Source organism: Lichenostomus cassidix, chromosome 15 (assembly GCF_008360975.1).
Source record: "Lichenostomus cassidix isolate B80296 chromosome 15, HeHo_3.0, whole genome shotgun sequence".
NCBI lineage: Eukaryota > Metazoa > Chordata > Aves > Passeriformes > Meliphagidae > Lichenostomus > Lichenostomus cassidix.
Genome location: NC_139496.1, coordinates 3,368,755 through 3,387,138, shown reverse-complemented (window position 1 = coordinate 3,387,138; position 18,384 = coordinate 3,368,755). Strand labels below are relative to the sequence as shown.

General features: G+C 54.4%; 2 protein-coding genes across 4 annotated transcripts; one reads left to right on the top strand and one right to left on the bottom strand.

The window, feature by feature from the left end:
- Nucleotides 1-6,738: 6,738 nt before the first annotated feature.
- Nucleotides 6,739-10,541, top strand: MYL2 (myosin light chain 2). Its single transcript, XM_085075545.1, has 7 exons — nucleotides 6,739-6,812; nucleotides 7,675-7,764; nucleotides 8,361-8,436; nucleotides 9,209-9,313; nucleotides 9,966-10,041; nucleotides 10,131-10,179; nucleotides 10,296-10,541. Exons 1-7 carry the CDS (start codon nucleotides 6,810-6,812, stop codon nucleotides 10,392-10,394), a joined length of 498 nt encoding a protein of 165 aa, XP_084931671.1. The 5' UTR covers nucleotides 6,739-6,809; the 3' UTR covers nucleotides 10,395-10,541.
- CCDC63 (coiled-coil domain containing 63) lies at nucleotides 10,306-17,987 on the bottom strand. 3 transcript variants are annotated; one of them, XM_085075541.1, is made up of 12 exons: nucleotides 17,866-17,987; nucleotides 17,273-17,464; nucleotides 16,774-16,937; nucleotides 16,194-16,383; nucleotides 14,990-15,109; nucleotides 14,331-14,512; nucleotides 13,809-13,990; nucleotides 12,937-13,145; nucleotides 12,467-12,541; nucleotides 12,037-12,208; nucleotides 11,223-11,414; nucleotides 10,306-11,054 (listed from the first exon to the last, which is right to left on the bottom strand). In XM_085075541.1, the coding sequence occupies exons 2-12, from the start codon at nucleotides 17,276-17,278 to the stop codon at nucleotides 10,921-10,923; spliced, it is 1,626 nt and encodes a 541-aa protein (XP_084931667.1). In that variant the 5' UTR covers nucleotides 17,279-17,464; nucleotides 17,866-17,987; the 3' UTR covers nucleotides 10,306-10,920. The 3 variants fall into 3 exon arrangements, with proteins under 3 accessions (XP_084931667.1, XP_084931668.1, XP_084931670.1); XM_085075542.1 differs by having other exon boundaries at nucleotides 17,273-17,356; nucleotides 17,866-17,968; XM_085075544.1 differs by lacking the exon at nucleotides 17,866-17,987 and adding an exon at nucleotides 17,716-17,846 and having other exon boundaries at nucleotides 17,273-17,356.
- Between the last annotated feature and the right edge of the window lie 397 nt (nucleotides 17,988-18,384).

The window sequence follows — 18,384 nt, the reverse complement described above, 5'->3', positions numbered from 1 at the left end:
GAATCAATTTCCTTCCCCCTGGGAAAGCTGTGCCATGACAGTGCTGGAGAGGCCCCAACCCCACTGGCCATGGCTCAGTGACAATTCCACTAAAAATTCCACTAAAAAGCCCAGTTTGAGTCTAGAAGACGCAGAAAAGGGACACCCTTCAAACTGCACCCTGCTCTGCAGGTGTTCCGATTGTCCTGCCCTGCTCCTGGGCCAGGAAAATTGTCCAAAAGGATGAGGCAGACACCCAGAGTGACCTTGGCCCCACGCTGTAGCACAAACAGCCAGGAAATGATCTTGTTCTTCTCATCTCTTCCACTCAGAGAAACTCGGAGCCGCTCGCAATCCCACAATTGCAAAACGCCTCGGGCAGAAGAACAAGTGAACAGAAAATCAAAGTTCAAAGAAAGATTTGCAGGAGCCGAGGCAGTTCGTGTCAGAGAGAGCCTGGATGCTGCTGGCAGCCCTGCACCAGCCTCTTCCCCACCTTCAGAGCTGGGAAAGGGGCAAATCCTTCTCGTGGTCCTGTGACAAACACTTTGTCTGGAACCAGGAAACCCCAGAGGAAAATGCTGAGCTGAAATCCCAACCCTGGTGGCATCAACAGCAAATTCCATGGATACCCTGAGACCCCAACCATGAGTGCCTGGGTGCTTGGGGACACCAAAGTCAAAGCCTCCAAGGGTGCTCTGGGAACCCAAGTGCTAAAAATAGATTCCCTCATCCCCTCAAATCACAAAAATCAGGGAGTGGAAACCGCTGGGAGTCACTGAGATTTGTAATGAGATTGGGGCTGCTGGTGGTGCCAGGCAGCTGCTTCACCTCTGGCTTAATGAGGCTGTAATTAGCCAGCGGTGGGAGCACAGGCTGTTCGAGGGGAAATCCCACGTGGGAATTCATTTCCACACCTCCCTCAGGGCCAGGGGGAGGTTTGCTTACAGATGGGTCAGTAAACCCAGGTGGGATGGGTGGTTTTGCTGGGGGCAGAGCTGGTTTCTCTCCGTGCCAGCAACAGGGATTGCCCAGACTGTTCATGAGCTCTCTGAGGATCTGCTGCTGGACACCACTGGGACAAATCCCAGGCAAGGCTCTTCTCCCTGTGCCCACAAAGCTGATCTCACCCCCATAAATCACAGCCCCTCTCTGCTGCCCAGGGAACAGAGGAGCCTGCTCGTAAATCAGGAATAAAACTAACTTGGCATCTTTGGTGAGCAAATTAAATTGTGGGCTTTGGAGGAATGTTTCTGTTTGGCCAAATCATTAATAAATCAATGGGAGCCATAAGGAAGAGGAGAGGGACTGCACCCTGTGCCACCCTGAGGGACGGAGAGCTGGGGGTGGCACGAGCCATCCGTGTCCCCTGTGTCCCCTCAGGTGCTGCCCCGTGGCCCTGGCACACCCTGGAGAGAGCAGGGGGACCCCGGTGCTGCCACCCCCCCTGCACAGAGGGCTCAGCAGCCCCGGGGAGCCCTGCGAGGCTCAGGTTAATAAATCAGTTTGTCTCCAGCCCCGTTTGCTTTGTGCGCCTGACAATAGCCCGTTGTAAATGGCAGCCCCTTGCCTCCTCTCCTGAAAGGCTTTTAATTAAAATATGGAAGGGGCTTTTCTGTGTACTTTATAAAAAAAAAAAAAAAAAAAAAAAAAAGGGGATTTCAGCACTCTCCCGTTCCAGGAGTTAATTTATTCCTGCCTTGCTGCCTGTTTGTGATCCACCTAAGTCCTTTGTGCTCTGATCCAGCCCCATCAGGCAGCCGAGGGGTGATGCTGGCAGTGAGAGCTGAACCAGTGCTGATGGGGAGCTGCCTTGGTCACCTTGTCCTGAGGATGGGCAGAGGGACACCAGGAGCCCCACCAGGGACAGCAGGGATGTGTCAGGGGCCACCCAGGAGCTCAGGCCCAGCTTCAGCCTGTGGCACATCCCTTGTGGAGCTGTCCCAGAGCTCTATCCCCATCCCATGCCAGGGCTTGCTCTGCAGTCCCACAGCTGTCACCGAGCAGGTTTGGGGTCCCAGAAACCTCAGCAGAGGTCCTGCTGCCTTCCCCGTGCCCCCACTGCTGGGTATTTGCTGTCACCAATGGGAAAAGCCAGGGCCATCCCAGGGCTCTGCCTGGCCTCTGCCAGCCCAGGAATGCAGGATTCTCCACAGCAGTGGGAGATGAGCGAGGTCTCTTCCAACCAAAACCATTCTGTGATCCTGTGGGAGCACAGAAACCCATTACCACAGGTCATGGAGCTTCATGGCCATGTCCCCTCTCCCTCCAGTCTTTCTTTACGCCCCCCCTGCTCCTCTCCCCTCTGCTTCTTTCCCTCCTGCTCCTCTCCCTGCCTTCTCCCTCCATCCCTGTCCCTCAGCATTTTCCCCAACACTTTCCTCTCCATCCTTTTCCCCCATCCCTTTTCTCTCCATCCTTTTCCCCTATCCTTCTCCCCATCCCTTCTCCCCAATTCTTTTCCCCAATCCTTTTCCCCAATCCTTTTCCCCCAATCCTTTACCTTTCCCCCTCCTTTCCCCCAATCCTTTTGCTCAATCCTTTTCCCCAATCCTTCTCCCCAATCCTTCTCGCCAATCCTTTTCCTTTCCCAATCCCTTTCCCCCAATCCTTTTCCTTTCACCATCCCTCCCCTCTCCCCTCTCCCTCCCGCTACAACGTCGCCACCTGGCGGCCACGGCGGGAGCTGCAGATGCTTTCGGGTGACACGAGGGGACACTGGGGGGACACTGCCGGTCATCTTGCGGACACCGCGAGGGGGACGCTAAGTGCCATGCCGGGCACAGGAGTGCGGGGTGAGGCACCGCGGGGGATCAGGGCACTCCTGGGCTCCCCTCGGTGCCCGCGGGACATGTGCTGAGCTGTGCCCAGCCTCAGCCCTCGCTGTCCCCGGGTGCCCCCAGGCTCCCGAGCCCCTCCACCAGCCACCTTTCTCGGCTACTTATTCCACACACATGCCCTCTACAACCAGCGCATGCTCTTTAATTAATTTCCCTCTTTCATTTCTTCTCCCCAATTATCCCAACTCCGGCGTAGTTCATGCACACGGTGGATAACTCTATTTATGGCGTTCCCTGTCCGTGCTGCGGCTCGGGAGGACAGGACGGCCACCTCCCCTGTTGTGGCATCCTGATCTCAGCACAGGGCACAGCCTCGGGACAGGCCAGAGCTCAGGAATTGTCTGTCCTTGTCCTCATCTTCAGCCCAGCCGCTCCCTGGCTCTATTTGGCAAGTCGCAACTCTTCCCCAAAATCCTGAGCTGGGGCAAACCCTCCTGGCCATAACCATGATGTTATAAGGGAAAACAGCTGAATCAGGCAAAGCTGTGGCATCAAATCTGTCTGGAATAAGTTGTTACACGTGGAAACCTTCTGAACACCAAGGGCAAAGGGATAAAACCCTCCAAGAGGTCCTGAGGATGCTGCCAGCAGGAAGGGGCTGTGGGGTAGGGTGGTGAGCAAGGCAAGGATGTCCCCAAAACCTCACACAATGGGAGCAGGGATGTGACAGAGGCCACAGAAACCAGCTGTGGCACAGGAGATGAATTTGAGCCACCAGCCATCACCAGGGCACGTGGGTCACCCTCTCAATGAGACCACCAGGGATGGGGTGACCACCTCAGGCAGCTTCCAGCTGCAGCTCTGAGCCACGCAGGAATCCATCTTTCCACCTTTAAAATGCTTTCCCCCTTTAAAGTAATCATTACCAATAAACAAATATAGCAGGCAGTGTATATAAGCATCAAATTAAGTAGCTACACGCATTTGTTATATTTGATATAGCCTTGTTAACTGGAAATTCCCAGGTTTGGAATATGTATTGATTTCAGGAAACATATATTATTTTACTGTAAGTACCAACAGCCATTGTAGTTAATATACAACGGTTTAATTTAAAATGCATTAGTTTAATAAAAATGCATAAAACAGAAGGGAATTGCATTAGCTTCAATAAAAAAAATTCAATTTCATAAATATTATCCAGTGTTAAAATGCATTGATTTCCTGGGAAAATGTATTGGTCAGAGGTAATTTACATTGGTTCGGATGGGAACGTCCCGGAGTGTATACATATGTATTAGTTTAGTCAAATGTGTCTGATCAGAGGAAAAAAAATACCAGTTGGAGCAAAGGATATTCATAAGGAGAGAGCACTGGGCTGGCTCTGGAGCATCCTGGCGCTCTGAGGTGGCTGTGCTTGGACATCCACGGGGCTGAACACCCTGAGATCAGCTCCATGGGTGCTCAGACTGGGGAAACTGGGATGTGCTGGGATGCCCGGGACACAGGGAGCTGTTATCAGCCCCGGGCAGGCCTCGCTGGGGCACAGGGACACATCTCGCTCAGGCAGAGCACGCGCCCAGCACGGAGCGGGGGTTAATCAAATCCTTTTGACTCCATTTTTTATCGAGCTCAAGAGGGGCTGGCCTATTAATTAGAAAGGCTTTTTCATGTAAAACACAGGCTCTTTTGCAGATAAGAAGGGCCGGCGCTTGATTTCGCCGTGGCACGGATACAGTGTGTTGTTTCCTCGACATCCATTCGCAGGCTGCAGCCACTTCCCACAGCTCTTTTGTTCACTGCAGGGCTCCCGAGGCAGATTGGTGCACACAGACGTGTTTAAAGCACTCGGGTTTTCCTGGGGGCCAACGAGACCCCGATATCCACAGGAGGAGAAGGATGTGATGTCCCTGGAGGTGCTTCAGTCTGCAGGAGAGCAGGATCCTGGTGGGAGAGCAGGATTTGGCCCGTGCAGCACAGAGGATTTCAGCTGACAGCAAGAAGTGAGCAGTGGAGCAGATGCACTGCCTTAGAAATTGCAGAAGAAACCCAGGCAGCCATCTGCACCCAATTCCATCCCGGATTTCTGTGCCACCCGTGACACTGCTGACCCCTCAGAGCCACCAGCTCACCCCAACCCCAACCTGGGCAACACAGCCGAGACGCCCTCTTCTTTTGGGCAGCCAAAAATGGACATTATTCCAGGAAAAAATAATATTCTGGGAGATCTCCACATCTCCAGGGCTTCCTCCCTCGCCCCCAGCCGTGTCCCAGCACGGACACGGAGCCGGGGAAGGGGACAGGCAGCGCCCGGGCGGCGCCGGTGGCTCCGTGGCCAACCAGTCCTGCGGAATCACTGCACATCACTTCCCTGATGCTTATGGATTTTTCCTTAATGCCACAAATTAAGGTAATTGGGCTCGGCCGGCCGATGAATCCAGCAGAACTCGGCAGGAGGAGGGACGGGCCGTGCCGAGATTGATCCCCCTCGTCCCCGGCTGTGCCCGGGGCTGGTCCTGTCCTGGTCCCAGCTCTGCCCCCGCGGCTCCTTCTCCTGCCCTTTTGCTCACACAGACCCCAAACCACATCCTGAAATCCCTTCCCTGGGCTGCAGCTCCATCCAGACGAGATGGTCATTCCCGGATCAGGAGTTTTTCTCCTCTCCAGGCACTTTTCCCTCCACATTTCCCTCCTGCCTGCTGAAATCCTCCCCGTAATGCCATCCTCGCTGGCTCGGCGGTGGCAGCCGGGCGGCGAGTGCCAGGGATTAAACACGATATTTGTGACCTCCGGGAGAACAAGGGCAGCGTCTGGGCAGAGCCCGGAGTTCCAGGGATCTGGTTTCACAATCCCTTTTGTTCCCAGCCCTCCTCGGCACGCCGAGGGGACAATGCCAGGCAGCGAGGCCACCAGCCCCGCGGCCACCGGGCCATGGCCACGCCAGGCACCGCAGAGTTTGGGGGCTGAGGGACATCCTTGGGCTGCCAGCGCCATTGCCACCCCAGCATCCGCCTCCGGTCTCATCCCGGGCAAGGCGACAGCGAGGGGAGATGAAGTGAACAGGCTAAAAATACCGAAGACAAAAGGGAACAACCCAAGAGTTCCGTCCTGGCAGCCACCAGTGCTGCTCCACAAGGGCAACAGGCACTGAAGAGGTTTTTTGGGATTGCTGCCTGCCTGCCCGTGGGCGCCTTGGCTGTTTCTCAGGGAATTCTGAGCCGGAGTGTCCGGGCAGTGTGACTCTCATCACTCCCGGCTGCTACCCGATGTGTCCCCGGGGTGGAGAGAGTTAAATGCGTGTGTCCCACCGGGACCAGGGAGAGCAAATGTTTGGCTTAAGTGGGTGACAGGTGCCTGGGTGGGGGGTGACACATGAGAGAGGAGCCCTTCGTGCCTGCCCGGCTCTGGGAGCTCAGCATCCGCCCCCGGCCTCGCCCCAGAGCTCCGGGATGGGGCTGCAGGGCGATATTGTTCCCCATTCTGCCGCAGAGAGGACGAGCAGGCTCTGGATGCTCCTGGAGCATCCCAAGGGATGGAACCCTTGGGTTCTTCTGCCTCCGAGCAGCTCCCGGCTATGCCGTGCCAACGCTGCCATGGGGCAGCAGAACTCTCAAAGACGCCTGGAAGCTCCAAGAGAAAACATCCACCAGGATTGTAGCTGGGGGTCCCCTGGGGCCAACCCCTCCCTGCTGTCCCGGCGCCAGCCCGAGTGACAAAGGCAGGTGAGCTTGTCCCCGTGCAGTCCCGGCTCAGCATCCCCAGTGTGGGAGCTCAGGGCCACCCAGCACTCGGTTAACCTTGAAACCCTGCCGGGCTCACATGTCGCATCAGCCGCTGACAACAACAAGCTGCTATTCCAGATTAGACAGAGAGGGACGGAGGAAGGCAGAGACAACAGGGCTGGGGGCAGCCAACTTACCTATTACAGCCAAAAGTGGGCATGGGGCTATTTTTAACCCCGAGGGGGGTGTATTTATTGTTTCAGCCGGGGGGAGGGAGGGAGTGCCTCCGGGACATCCCTCACAGCGACATCGGCGGCTGAGCGAAGCCATGGTGAGTACCGAGAGCCCAAAACTCCGGCAGGAAGAGACAAAAGCCATTATTTTTCAGCAGAATGGGCAGAGAGTGGTGGAGGCAACAGGGAGATAAGGCTGAGGTTCTTTTCTGCCCGGGAAAAGGGGTGAGCAAATTGGGGAGCATCTGGCTGGATCAGCAGGATCCCACAGGGAACAGGGAGGTGTCTCCCGTGCTAGCAGAGCTTTTGAATGACGGCAGAGGGTTTGGGGGTCCAAATGCCATTTTTCTCCTTTCCCTTCCTTCATGCAGTGAGAGGAAGGGCCGTTTTGTCCCCCCAAAACCTTCCTCCCGACGAGAGGAAATGTCTGCAGGAATGGACGCTGGAATGAGGGAAGATGGGCAGGGTGGGACAGTGAGGGGCTCTACAGTCCTCTTTAAAACACACATTGACCCATTTCTGGTTGTTTCAAGCCTCAGTGCAGGAGGAGGCAGGTTTTTAATTAAGCCACATTTTAATATCTGTACAGCAGGGTAAGGAAGCACTGACTGGCCACAACCCTGGTGTGCAAGCTCAGCAGTGCTCCCAAAGCCAGGGTTCCAACGGGGATATCTCACCCCAGTGCTCACCCTTTTACCTGCCACTGGGAGAAGGGATTTCACTCCTCATCTTTCCTTGGACCTGTTTGGCTAAATTCACCAGCAGCTCTAATTTAAGCAGAAATCTTAATTCCTCTCACCATCCCAGAGCTGCAGCAGGAAACCACAAAACCCCTAGGGAAGAAAGCCCCAGCCCAGAGCTACCATGAAGGAGTCACGACTAAGAATAGGGCAGTTTCACACTTTTATTCCACCCCATAAAAAGCCAGTGAGTTAATGGTACATACTTGGACCCCCGCAGGCACCCAAGAAAGCCAAGAAGAGGATTGAAGGTGCTAATTCCAATGTCTTCTCCATGTTTGAGCAGGCCCAGATCCAGGAATTCAAAGAGGTAGGTGGGTTTGGTGGGAAGGACGGAGGGTCCTTGATGTGATGTGACCTTCAGCTCTTTCCTTGGTGTTCTCAAGTGGCAGCTGGTTCACACCAGGAGGCAGCACAGCCGGGTTTGGGTCGTTTTATTTTAAAAGTGAGAATAACAACTCAGTGACACTGTGAAATCAGCATTGCCTCCAACCTACCAAGGAGCCTGAATCCCGCAGAGGAGCCTGCAGCACCCAGGGGAGCTTGGAGAACATCTCCTAGCTTGCTCCCCATCTGCACATGGTGCTGTGCAGATTCCAGTTCAGGGATAACTGGCCCTAGCTGGAGGAGCTGAAGGCTCAGGCTGTCCCTGGTGTCATGCTGGGGTGAGAGGGCTTTTGCCAAGGAAAGGGTTTGTGCAGCATTGGGGTTTGGGTTGTTGTCACCCCAGGGTGTAGGATTGTGCAGGATTAGGGTGGGTGAGGTCCCCAGAGCCCATCCTCGGGGTGCTCAAAGTGTTCTTGTGCCATCCAGGCTGAGGGGAGAAGGAGAAAGGTATCAAAGCCTCTGCAAAGGTTGACAATTCTCCCTCTCCCCGTGCTCCCTGCCCTCCTCCTGTGGCTCCAGGCATTCACCATCATGGATCAGAACCGGGATGGCTTCATCGACAAGGCGGATCTGAGAGACACCTTCGCTGCCCTGGGTGAGACCCTTCTCAGCAGCTCCCCCTCCCCCAAATTAGACCTGTTCATTGGGAAATGAGCAGGGAACTCTCATTTAACGAAGCACCTGTTGTTAACCTCATCTCCCATTTTGCCAAAACCCTCCTGATCCAAACCCAAGCCCGGGAGATCCCTCATGGGTAACCCAGAGCAGCTCCCACAGCAGCTCTGGTTTATCCCCTTGGCACCAGAGCCACAAATATTTTGGATTACATAGTCAAACCCTCCCTGGCTTTTCCCTGCTCAGAAGCACCTGGCTGTGCCCATCCCACGGCATCCCAGGGGGGTGTGGGCATTAAGGGGATTTAGGGGATTTGTGGGAGGCTGTGAGTTTGGCTCTCCCATCAGAGGTCAGCATGAATCAGCAGGGGGCAGGGGGGTTCCAAGGACAACCCAGCCTCAGGAAAAAGGACAGAGAGAGCCCCAGAGTTGGTGGTCTTGAGCCAAAACAACTTCCAAAGAGGGCTGAAACAGGCTGATCCATGGGGCAACGAGGGAAGGAAGCAGCACAGCTCAGCCCTTCGCATCCCTCTTTTCTATGATCCTGGAAATTGAGAAGCCAGAGCTGGAGATGATTCTCCCACCTCACTATTTCTACTTCCATTCCTTGTCAGAGGTTGCTCCCCAGAGATGTGCCACTTCCCTCCAGTGGGGGAAAAGCCCCCAGGGAAGGGTCCTGTGGTGTGTATTTTTAGCCCCCAGCACGCAGAGCTGGACACAGACCCACCATTGACCCAAAGCTGCTCTCCCCAGGGCGCCTGAACGTGAAAAACGAGGAGATCGATGAGATGATAAAGGAGGCACCTGGCCCAATCAACTTCACCGTGTTCCTCACCATGTTTGGGGAGAAGCTCAAGGGTGAGAGAACACCTGGGGAGCTGGAGGGTGGTCAGTGGTGGTCAGTGGCATCCCTGTGCCCCAAATCCTGCTGATTTGCAATGCCAACCATCCCTAGGTCCAGAGATCCAGATCTCATCCCACATCACCCCAACATTTTGGGGGGTATCAGATGGTCTCCATCAAAAAACCAGCTTCCCCAGCCCTTTACAAAACCCAGATGGCCATGCTGCTGCTGTCCCCATAGAAAGAGGGGACAGGAGTTCTTGCAGGACCTGCTGACACCAGCAATGCCACCAGTGGCCACCCTGGCTACAGCCAGAATTTAACCCACCATCCCATCCGGCTGCACCCTGAATCACACACTTAACCCAAGGAATGCAGCCCCCTGCAGATCTCCAAGAGCTCCCAGGGCCCCAGGGGCTGTGCCTGGAGCTCTATAAATACACTCCACAGATTAGATAAATGCCGGATGCCGGAGCGGCGGCGACACCGCCTGCTCTCTGCTCCTCTGCATGCCACCAGCTTCACTCCAAACTCCAGCTGCAGGGTCAGCATTCCTGCAGGGACCCCACTTTCCACTCTGCCCCCCATCTTTCCCCCAAGGCTGGGGGAAGCACGAGGCTGCAGCTGGCTTCCTACTTCAGCATCTCCATGGCTTTGTCACCTGCAGGTGCCGACCCGGAGGAGACGATCCTGAATGCATTCAAGGTGTTTGATCCAGAGGGGAAAGGCCTGAAATCTGCCTAGTGAGTGCAGGGATAGCTGGGGCAGGGGGGTGAGGGGCAATGTCACCACAAGAACCTCCCTTGTGCTCATTATGCTCTCCTGTTTGCAGCATCAAAGAAATGCTGATGACGCAGGGAGAGAGGTTTTCCCAGGAAGAGGTAGGAGCTCCTTCCCACCCTCTGCCAGCATCCCACACCCTCCATCCCAACAAACCCCATCCCTCCTCCCAGCCCCGGTCCCAAACCCCTCCCATGCCACCTTTTCACCCCGGCAGATCGATCAGATGTTCGCAGCCTTCCCTCCGGACATGTCTGGCAACCTGGATTACAAGAACCTGGTCCATGTCATCACTCACGGCGAAGAGAAGGACTAGGCCAGGCTCAGGGCTGGCACTGCAAGATCACCTCTCCCCAGGTCACACGGGGGTTCCCTTTCCTCTTCCCCTGGAGAGGCATGTGCCTGGGAATTTGGCACGGGAATGGCATCCACATTAAACTGCCTTTTGGCAAGAGGAAATCCAGCAGTGCTTGGTTTGTGTGGTGTGTGTGTCCAGGGCCAGCGCTGAGCTCAGAGTTACTGTAGGCAGCAGAGAGCTGTCAGATTCTGCCAGCTTAGCAGGGAATATCCTGCAAGCACATCCATCCCCTGTTTCCCAGGCCCTGTCCTCGGGCACGGAGCAGCATTGGGATCATGGTCCCCATCTCTGGCTGTTGGGTTGTGTGACAGGGATGTCACCCCGTGCTAGAGCAGCTGATCCTGCCCCCCAGCTGTGGATGAAGCCACACCAAAATATCATCTGGCAAGGTCCTGAAGCCTGTGGAAGGTGTTGGGCTCCTCCCAGGGAAGGCAGATGGAATGATGTCCAGGACGCAGAAGCTCGAGAATGAAAAACTGCTTCTTTAATCCGTCTCTTCTAGGCTATGTGATGTGAGTCCCCTCCTCTTCCTGCCCGAGCTCTGGGGCTTGGCCAGCTCCTCCTCGTGCCTCTGGGTAACGAGCCGACGCAGCTGATCCCTGTCCAGAGGCTCTTCCCCTGCCCAAGAGAGTGGCCAGCCCATAATACACAGCTTTACAGGCCTCACACACCCGGTGGGGCAGGGCAGGCTGGTTGGGATGGATTGGGAAGGACATGTGGCAGCCATGGGGGAATTGGAGAATGGCTGCTGTTTGGCCACAGCCTCTCTCCCTCCTCCCTGCTCACCGGTTTCGAGTTCAGCTCTCTCCAGGCTGGGGGGTGGTGGGCAGAGCTTGGCCCTGTCCATGACCCAGAGGAGGCTGGAGGGTCCCTGCAGGGGGCTGATGAAGGCCTGGGAGCGTTCCTCACGGTCCATGGAGGTGTAGCGCAGCAGGGATTCCCTCAGCAGGAACTCCTTGATCTTGTCCTCCACGGGGCCTGGGTGGGAAGGAGCAGTGTCCCGCAGTGTCCCCACACCAGGAGCCTGCCCAAACCCAGCCCTGGCTGCCAGCCTGACTCCCCAAGGTCAGGGGAGCAAAGGCTGGGTCATGGAATCATGGAATCACAGAGTCCTTAAGGTTGGTCCCCTCTGAATCTTGGACAGACCTCCAAGATCACCAAGTCCAACCTTCAAACAAATATCCCACACCTGCCAAACCACACCATGAAGTGCCACATCCATTTTATTTTTGGAACTCTTCAAGGATGGAGACTCCAACCCTTCCCTGGAGGATCTGTTCCAACGCTTGGCCACCATTTCATTGAAGAAACTTTTCCTAATATCCAACCTGAACCTCCCCTCTTGCAATTCCTCTTGTCATCTTGCTGGGAGAAGAGGCAAACCCCCACCTCGCTTCAACTCCCAGAGCCAAGATGGGGATTTGGGATGTTTATACATCCAACTCAGCTCCCAAATTTGCTGGGAATTCGGCACTGCAAACTCACCTTGGGGACACACATGGGTGACAAAAGGGGCAAAAAAAATCTCAATTAAAACACAAGTGGTGGAGAGACACAGACCAGGGCACATGGCACAGGAAGATGGGCAGCCCTGACCTACCAAAAACTGGCACCAAGCTCTCCCCAAGAGGCTTCACCATCATTGAAGTGTCACACTCCATGTCCTTCAGGAGGGTCTCCATGCGGGATTGGATCTGTCCCAGGGCTTTGCTGCTCTCCTTGCATTTGCTCTCATACCAGTTGGCTTCCTCGGTGGTCTCTGTTATTTGTGCCTGTCAGCAAAGGTTTTGCCAGGTGTCACACTGTCCCTCTCTGATCCCACTGCTGCCCAGTTTCAATCTGGAGACAGAATCATGTGGTCCAACCTCTGCTCAGGCAGGGTCAGCTCAGAGCACAGGGAAAACCATTGTGTCCAGACTGTTCTTGAGTGTCTCCAGTGAGGGAGACTCAAGGCTCCAGACCCCCTAGGACAAGTGCTGGGACAGACAGGGATGTGCTGCTCTTCCAGAGGGAATTCATGGCCACCATACCTCCAGCTCCTTCAGGACCTGAGTCCGGCTTGTCTCTGCTTGTTTATGCTCCTCTGTCATGGCCATCATATCGTCCTGTGGACACACAAACGGGTGGGGGGGTACTGATGGAATCCTACCTGCCGTGCCAGAGGGAGGCTGGGGACATTTCTCAGCCCTGGGGACATCCCAGGCGGGAAAGCAGGGGATGGATAACCCCATTTCCCGCTCCAGGCAGCCCCACACTGCTGGAGGAAGCTGCTGGCTCTGCGGGACGCTGCAGTATTTTTGCTGGGTACACGGTGGCAGCATTGAGACACGTTTAGCTCTGAGAACACAGCCGAGTTGCCGTTTTGGCTGCTCCTTTGCATCCCCCTAATCCCGCCCGTGCCCACTGTGGGCAGTGATGCTGGACACTCAGCAGAGGACAAACCTACCCCAACCCAAAATCGCTGCCTGGAGAAGGGGGAAAGGAAGAGCCTGGAACAGACCTGGATCTCCTGGATCCTCTGCCTGAGACCCACATTCCTGACATTCAGCCTAATGGCATAGCTGAAGAGGATGAAGAATCTCCTGTCCTTCTCGAGGAAGTCCTCCAAGAAATCATCGATGTTTCCATCTGTCAGCTCCAGCAGACGATTGTAGGCCACCTCATAGATCTCCTTTTGGCTCCTCTTGGCCCTCTCAGCTGCCTCAAAGGCTGAGAAAGAGACAGAGAGTTGTGGCTGACCTTCCCTGAGCCTTCCTTGCAGTGCTGTGGGGTTTGGTGCAGTGCTGGGGCAGGAGGGAGCAGCGCTGGAGGGGCAGAGGGTGCCTCTTTCTCCAGGAAAATATCAGGGATCTCATGGGAATGGAGCAAACACCATGGGATCACCCACCAGGAGGACAGAATTATTAGATTAGATTAGATGTTAGGAAGAAATTCTTCCCTCTGAGGGTGGGGAGGCCCTGGCACAGGTTGCCCAGAGAAGCTGTGGCTGCCCCTGGATCCCTGGAAGTGTCCAAAGCCAGGCTGGACAGCACTTGGAGCAACCCAGGACAGTGGAAGTTGTCCCTGCCATGGCAGGGGATGGACCTAGATGAGCTTTAAAGTCTTTCCAACCCAAACCATTGTGTGGTTCTCTGATAAAAGGAGATATGGCTGCACACAGGAGCAGCTCCCTGTCCCAAGAGCACCCCAAGACACTCAGTCTCCCTCTGTTATCCCAGTTCAGCCTTTTTTTTTGCTTCCTGGGTGAAGCTGTGGTCAGGGCAGGGGCTCTGCCCTTGGGGTGCAATTCAATAAACCACCATAAGCAGCCCCTCCATCAGCTCTGCACATTTTGGGTTTGGGGTCCCAATCACACACATCCTCCTCTGCTACCTTCTCTCGCTTTGGCCTGCTCCTTCAAGTGGGAGAGGTCTGCACATTTGGCGAGGAAGAAATTCTTCAGCCTGGTCTCCTGGTGAAGGGCACACTTCCTCTCCAGCACCTTGATGTTGTACTGGACAGTTTCCCTGCAGCGCACTTCCCGAATGTCCGAGATCCGCGCCAGGTCGTCCATCCTGCAGGCAGAGAGCACCACTCACACCTCGGGGATGTATGAGGCTCTGAATTCCTGGCCATCCCCGTGCCAGAGCTGCCCCACCCACCATGATGCTGTGCCCATTCCCAGCTCTCATCTGGATGGAGTGATGTTAACCCAAGGCCAGCAGCAAACTAACACAGCTTTTGCTGGGGTTTTGTACTCGGGCATTGCACCCAGCTCAGGTGGACTGAGAAAAGAGACTCTTCCACAGGGCAATTCACCCCATCCAAAAAAACATCTGGGACAGGTGGAATAAAACTCCCTGGAGGTTCCCATCAGCCCAAATTTTTGCCCAGAGGGCTGACAAGGCCACCTACCACTGCTCGTAGTCTTCCGTGGCTTGCTCGGTGACAGCGGTCAACAATTTATTCTTCCTAACCAGCTTCTTTTCCATCTTCAAGTAGTAGTTGTCATAAATGGCTTTCTGGATTTGCAGGCTCCTATTCTCCTCTCGGAGCCTGCTGTTTCTGGTCATGATAGTGTTGTATTGGACAGTGACCTGGGGAGAGCAAAGGAAAATATTTGGGATCAGTGGGGGACTGGGGGGGGGTCAGCTCTCTGATAAAAATCCCTGACTGGGGCAGGGTCAAACACAACCCAAGAGGTTTGAAGCTGACCCTGAGATATCCCCTTCCCCAAGAGAGGAAAGGCAACAGAGGACCAGGTCGATCTCAACAGAGACCTGGAGCTGGCACTGTCCAAGGTGAGGTGGCTCCAGGCAGCCTGGTTTGATCACGGAGCAGGTGCAGACCTTCAGGCTTCTTGGCACAGCACGAGTGCTGCATTTGGGTCACCGAGCCTGAAGGAGCCTTTGAGATATTCTGGGAATGATCAGGCCAGGGGAACAAGCCAGGTGCTTTATGCAGCTTGTGTCAACCAAACACATTTACACCGCTTTTTGTCCTGAGCAAAAAGGTCCCAGGCTCCTGTGTGACCCCATAGGTGTTGTCCAAAAGTCTCCAAAATGTTTCCTTACATGACTTAGATTCAACTCCAGTAATTCAATCCTCTTCTGCAGGCGTTTGTGACTCTTTTCCTCCAACACCCTCCAGGTTATATTTCTCTGCTTCACGATCTGTTTTTCCAGCTCTACAACCTGCACACACACACAATAAAAACCCAGGAAGTATAATCTCCACCCCTACATTCTGGATCCTTGTCAGGACCTGGAGCCAAAGAAAATCCCCTCTGTTGACCTGAACTGCATCAACCATGTCATTAATGAGCTGCAGTTATAGGAGCAGCTTTAATCCCAAAGGATCCCATCCTGCACCTGCAGAAACATAAACTGTAACTGGGCATGGGATTACTTTTGTGTCACAAAGGAAGCACAGCTGCTTTTGGAAGGAGCTCCAGCAGGTGTTGAACATGGCATAACAGCACTCTGTAAAGTGGAAGAGGCAGTGGGGATGAGGTTTTGTTGGGGTTATTGTGCTGGCCAGGCAGAGATCTGTGCAGTCCAGCCTGGGAATGAGTGGAGGGAAGCTCTTGCCAGAAGTGGGGAGCTGCCAGAGGAAATAAATCCATGGAAGAGGGAAGCAGTTGGAGAGCAGCAAAGCGGGGGGCAGGTGGGGGAGAGATGACTCAGGTAAGTCAGAGTTATCATCCCTGACTGAAAGCTAACCCTGTTGGGAGAGCTCTGCAGCACCTCCAGCAAGCACAAACTGTCTGAGCATATTCCCTCCCTTCCAGCATGGGCATCTGGCTCAGAGCACGAGGCTGAAGGGATCTGTCACTGCCATAGCCCCACTTTTCCCCAAATCCAGCCAGAATGTCCTCGGGAGAAGGGATGGGGCATCCCCTGGATGCTGCTGCTCCTCTATTTGCCACATCTCAGACAGCAAACACGTTCCAGTTTTGCCTCTTTTTCAGGGGAATAAAAAAAGTGAAGGGAGAAGGAGAGGGATGTTTGTGGCCCCAGGCTGGTGTGTGTTGGCACAGAGAGGTTCAGGGACTGGTGGGACAATGAGGTTCAGTCCAACCTCACTTTTCCAGTCAGTGCTGCTGGCTTGACTGGGAATCTGGTTCTACCCATTTGTCATTGTTGTGTGTCACTTGCCAGGAAGAATATTCCAAGGCCTGAATTAAATGTGTTTTACACCGAGGAGTTTCAGCCACACGTCTCACTCTGTGACTCTGCCCAGCTGTGCTCAGGCAGGGAACACTCCAGATGCTCTCACCTGCTTGGCCAGGTCAGCTATCCTCGCTTTTCTTTCTTTGATCAAGGCATCATTCTTCATTCTGGTCTGCAAAAGGCTTCGGAGCTTCATACGATTTCTGTTTTCCAAGATCACATTTCTTGGGGTGTAGAACTGGCTCAGCATTATTGTGACATGTCTGTGTTCTTGCTTCAGGTCATCTATTGCTTTTCTGCAAAAATGGAATAATAAATAACATTTAGCACATCCTGTCTGCCAGGACAAGTCCTAATTCCTCCCCATCTCTGCACTGTGGTCCCCAGAACTCTCTATAAAAAAGAGGAAGCAAGGGAGCCAATTTTTACATTTTTAGATGGTGATAAGACAAGAGGGAAGGGTTTTAAATTAAAAGATGAGAGATTTAGATGAGATATTAGGAAGATATTCTTTACTCAGAGAGTGGTAAAGAGAAGCTGTGGCTGCCCCTGGATCCCTGGAAGCGTCCAAGGCCAGGTTGGACAGGGTGTGGAGCAACCTGGGATAGTGGAAGGTGTCCCTGCCTATGGAATTCTATAAATCTGATCTCAGCATGGAGGAACTTCCCAAGCAGAGCTGTACTCACTCCTGAGCCTGTATTTGCCGCCAGATATCAGCATCGTAGAATTTCCTCTTGGAGGCTACGTGATGGAAATGGGTCTGCAGCTGCCTGATGTCCTTCCTAGCCATTTGGTCCTTCTGTCTTGCAGTGAGCTCCGAAGGGTCCTGGTTCGCCGAGGCTTCTCTCCTCTGCCACAGGGAGGGAGGGTTTGGTCAGGGTGAGGGGCATCACCAGCTCCAGCCCTCCTCTGGCACCTGAGATATCCATCCCCACCCAAAACACACAGTGCTGGCTGAGGTGGAGCCAGCACCTCAATTCCAAGACAGGGAGAGACCTCCACCAGCAAGGAGGGCAGGTTGTCACCTCTTTTATCACTCAGCACAGCAGCGAGGACAGAAGCAGCCCCACAGGTACCCAGCACCTTACTCCCACTGCTGGATGTGCATTTCCACAGGTAAGACCCCCACAGCAGATCCTCCACAGTCCCTGTGACATTCAGCTTTTGTTTATCCTCCTTTTTTACCTTCATTTTTCCCGTCTAACTCTGCCCGTTGCTCTGCAGACGCCTCGGGAAGGGAACAAGCAAAGCTCGGCGGGTACAGGATTGCTTTCCAAGGGAAGAAATGAGACAGGAGTAATGGGGTGGCTGTGTCCTCCTGCCCATCCCTCAGCACCCGCTCGCGTGTTTGGCACATGAGGAAACCATCACAGATGGCTGCGAGAGGAATGAAAGCAGAGCGCTTCTAGTGATGTCATCGTGAAATTGTCGAGTTTTATAAGTAGGGGAGGAACAGATGGTTTGAGCTGTTCCAGCCCGTTCAGTACCTGGGTTTCCATAGAAATTCCAGCGAGGCCAGTCCCCCCCACCCTGTGCCAGTGGGTAGAATCCCTGCAGAACACCTGGATTCAGCCCCCCCTGGCCCACTGATGCCAGGAGGGCACTAGAGTGGACCCTGCATCCCTTACCCCCAGAGCTGGTCCCCAGCAGCCACACCAAACCCCTTTGTGTCCCCCTGTGTCCCCTGACACTGCTCAGCCCCACACAGGGCACTGAGGTTCCTCTCCAGCCAGGAGACAGAACCACGGTGGCAGTGGGGTATTCCCAAAGATCAACACCTATTTCCAGCAGGAAGCTCAGGAGAGAGGAGAATCTAGAAGGGAACTGATCTCAGTCCCACCCTGCACTGCCCCAGGTTCTGTGGAACAATCGCTGGCCTGGTTGCCATGGCAGCATCACCACAATGGATGCTCCCTGGATCACCAAGATGGATCAAGCAAGGAGTTTGCTGGGACCCCACATTATGTGGACCAAAGAGGTTTCCATGCCCCAAAAGCAGCCCTGAAGCACTTTCTCCAACACCTCCCTGGCTGATGTCCACAGCAAAGAGAAACCCTCATTTGGAATTGACCTATGACCCGGAATTCAAAGACTTTTACTCCAACAGGAGCAGCCAGGGGTTTACCATCCCCAGCAGTGCTTTGGGATCATTTCTGCCACTCCCTCTCCATCCTTTCCAGTGGCTCTCTGGGTTTCCAGCATGGTTTTTATATGTTTTATTCATGAGTGGGCCATCACCACATCACTGCCACCACCCTTGGCAGCCAGAGCAGCAAACGACTGGCACTGCCAAACTG

Bases quoted from the DNA above. Each gene is read 5' to 3' on its own strand.
- MYL2 (XM_085075545.1), top strand. The intron at 10,042-10,130 runs GTGAGTGCAGGG...TCCTGTTTGCAG, and splicing joins AAAGGCCTGAAATCTGCCTA to CATCAAAGAAATGCTGATGA. The intron at 10,180-10,295 runs GTAGGAGCTCCT...TCACCCCGGCAG, and splicing joins AGAGGTTTTCCCAGGAAGAG to ATCGATCAGATGTTCGCAGC.
- CCDC63 (XM_085075541.1), bottom strand. The intron at 16,384-16,773 runs GTGAGTACAGCT...CCATTTTTGCAG, and splicing joins CGGCAAATACAGGCTCAGGA to AAAAGCAATAGATGACCTGA. The intron at 15,110-16,193 runs GTGAGAGCATCT...GTGTGTGTGCAG, and splicing joins TAGCTGACCTGGCCAAGCAG to GTTGTAGAGCTGGAAAAACA.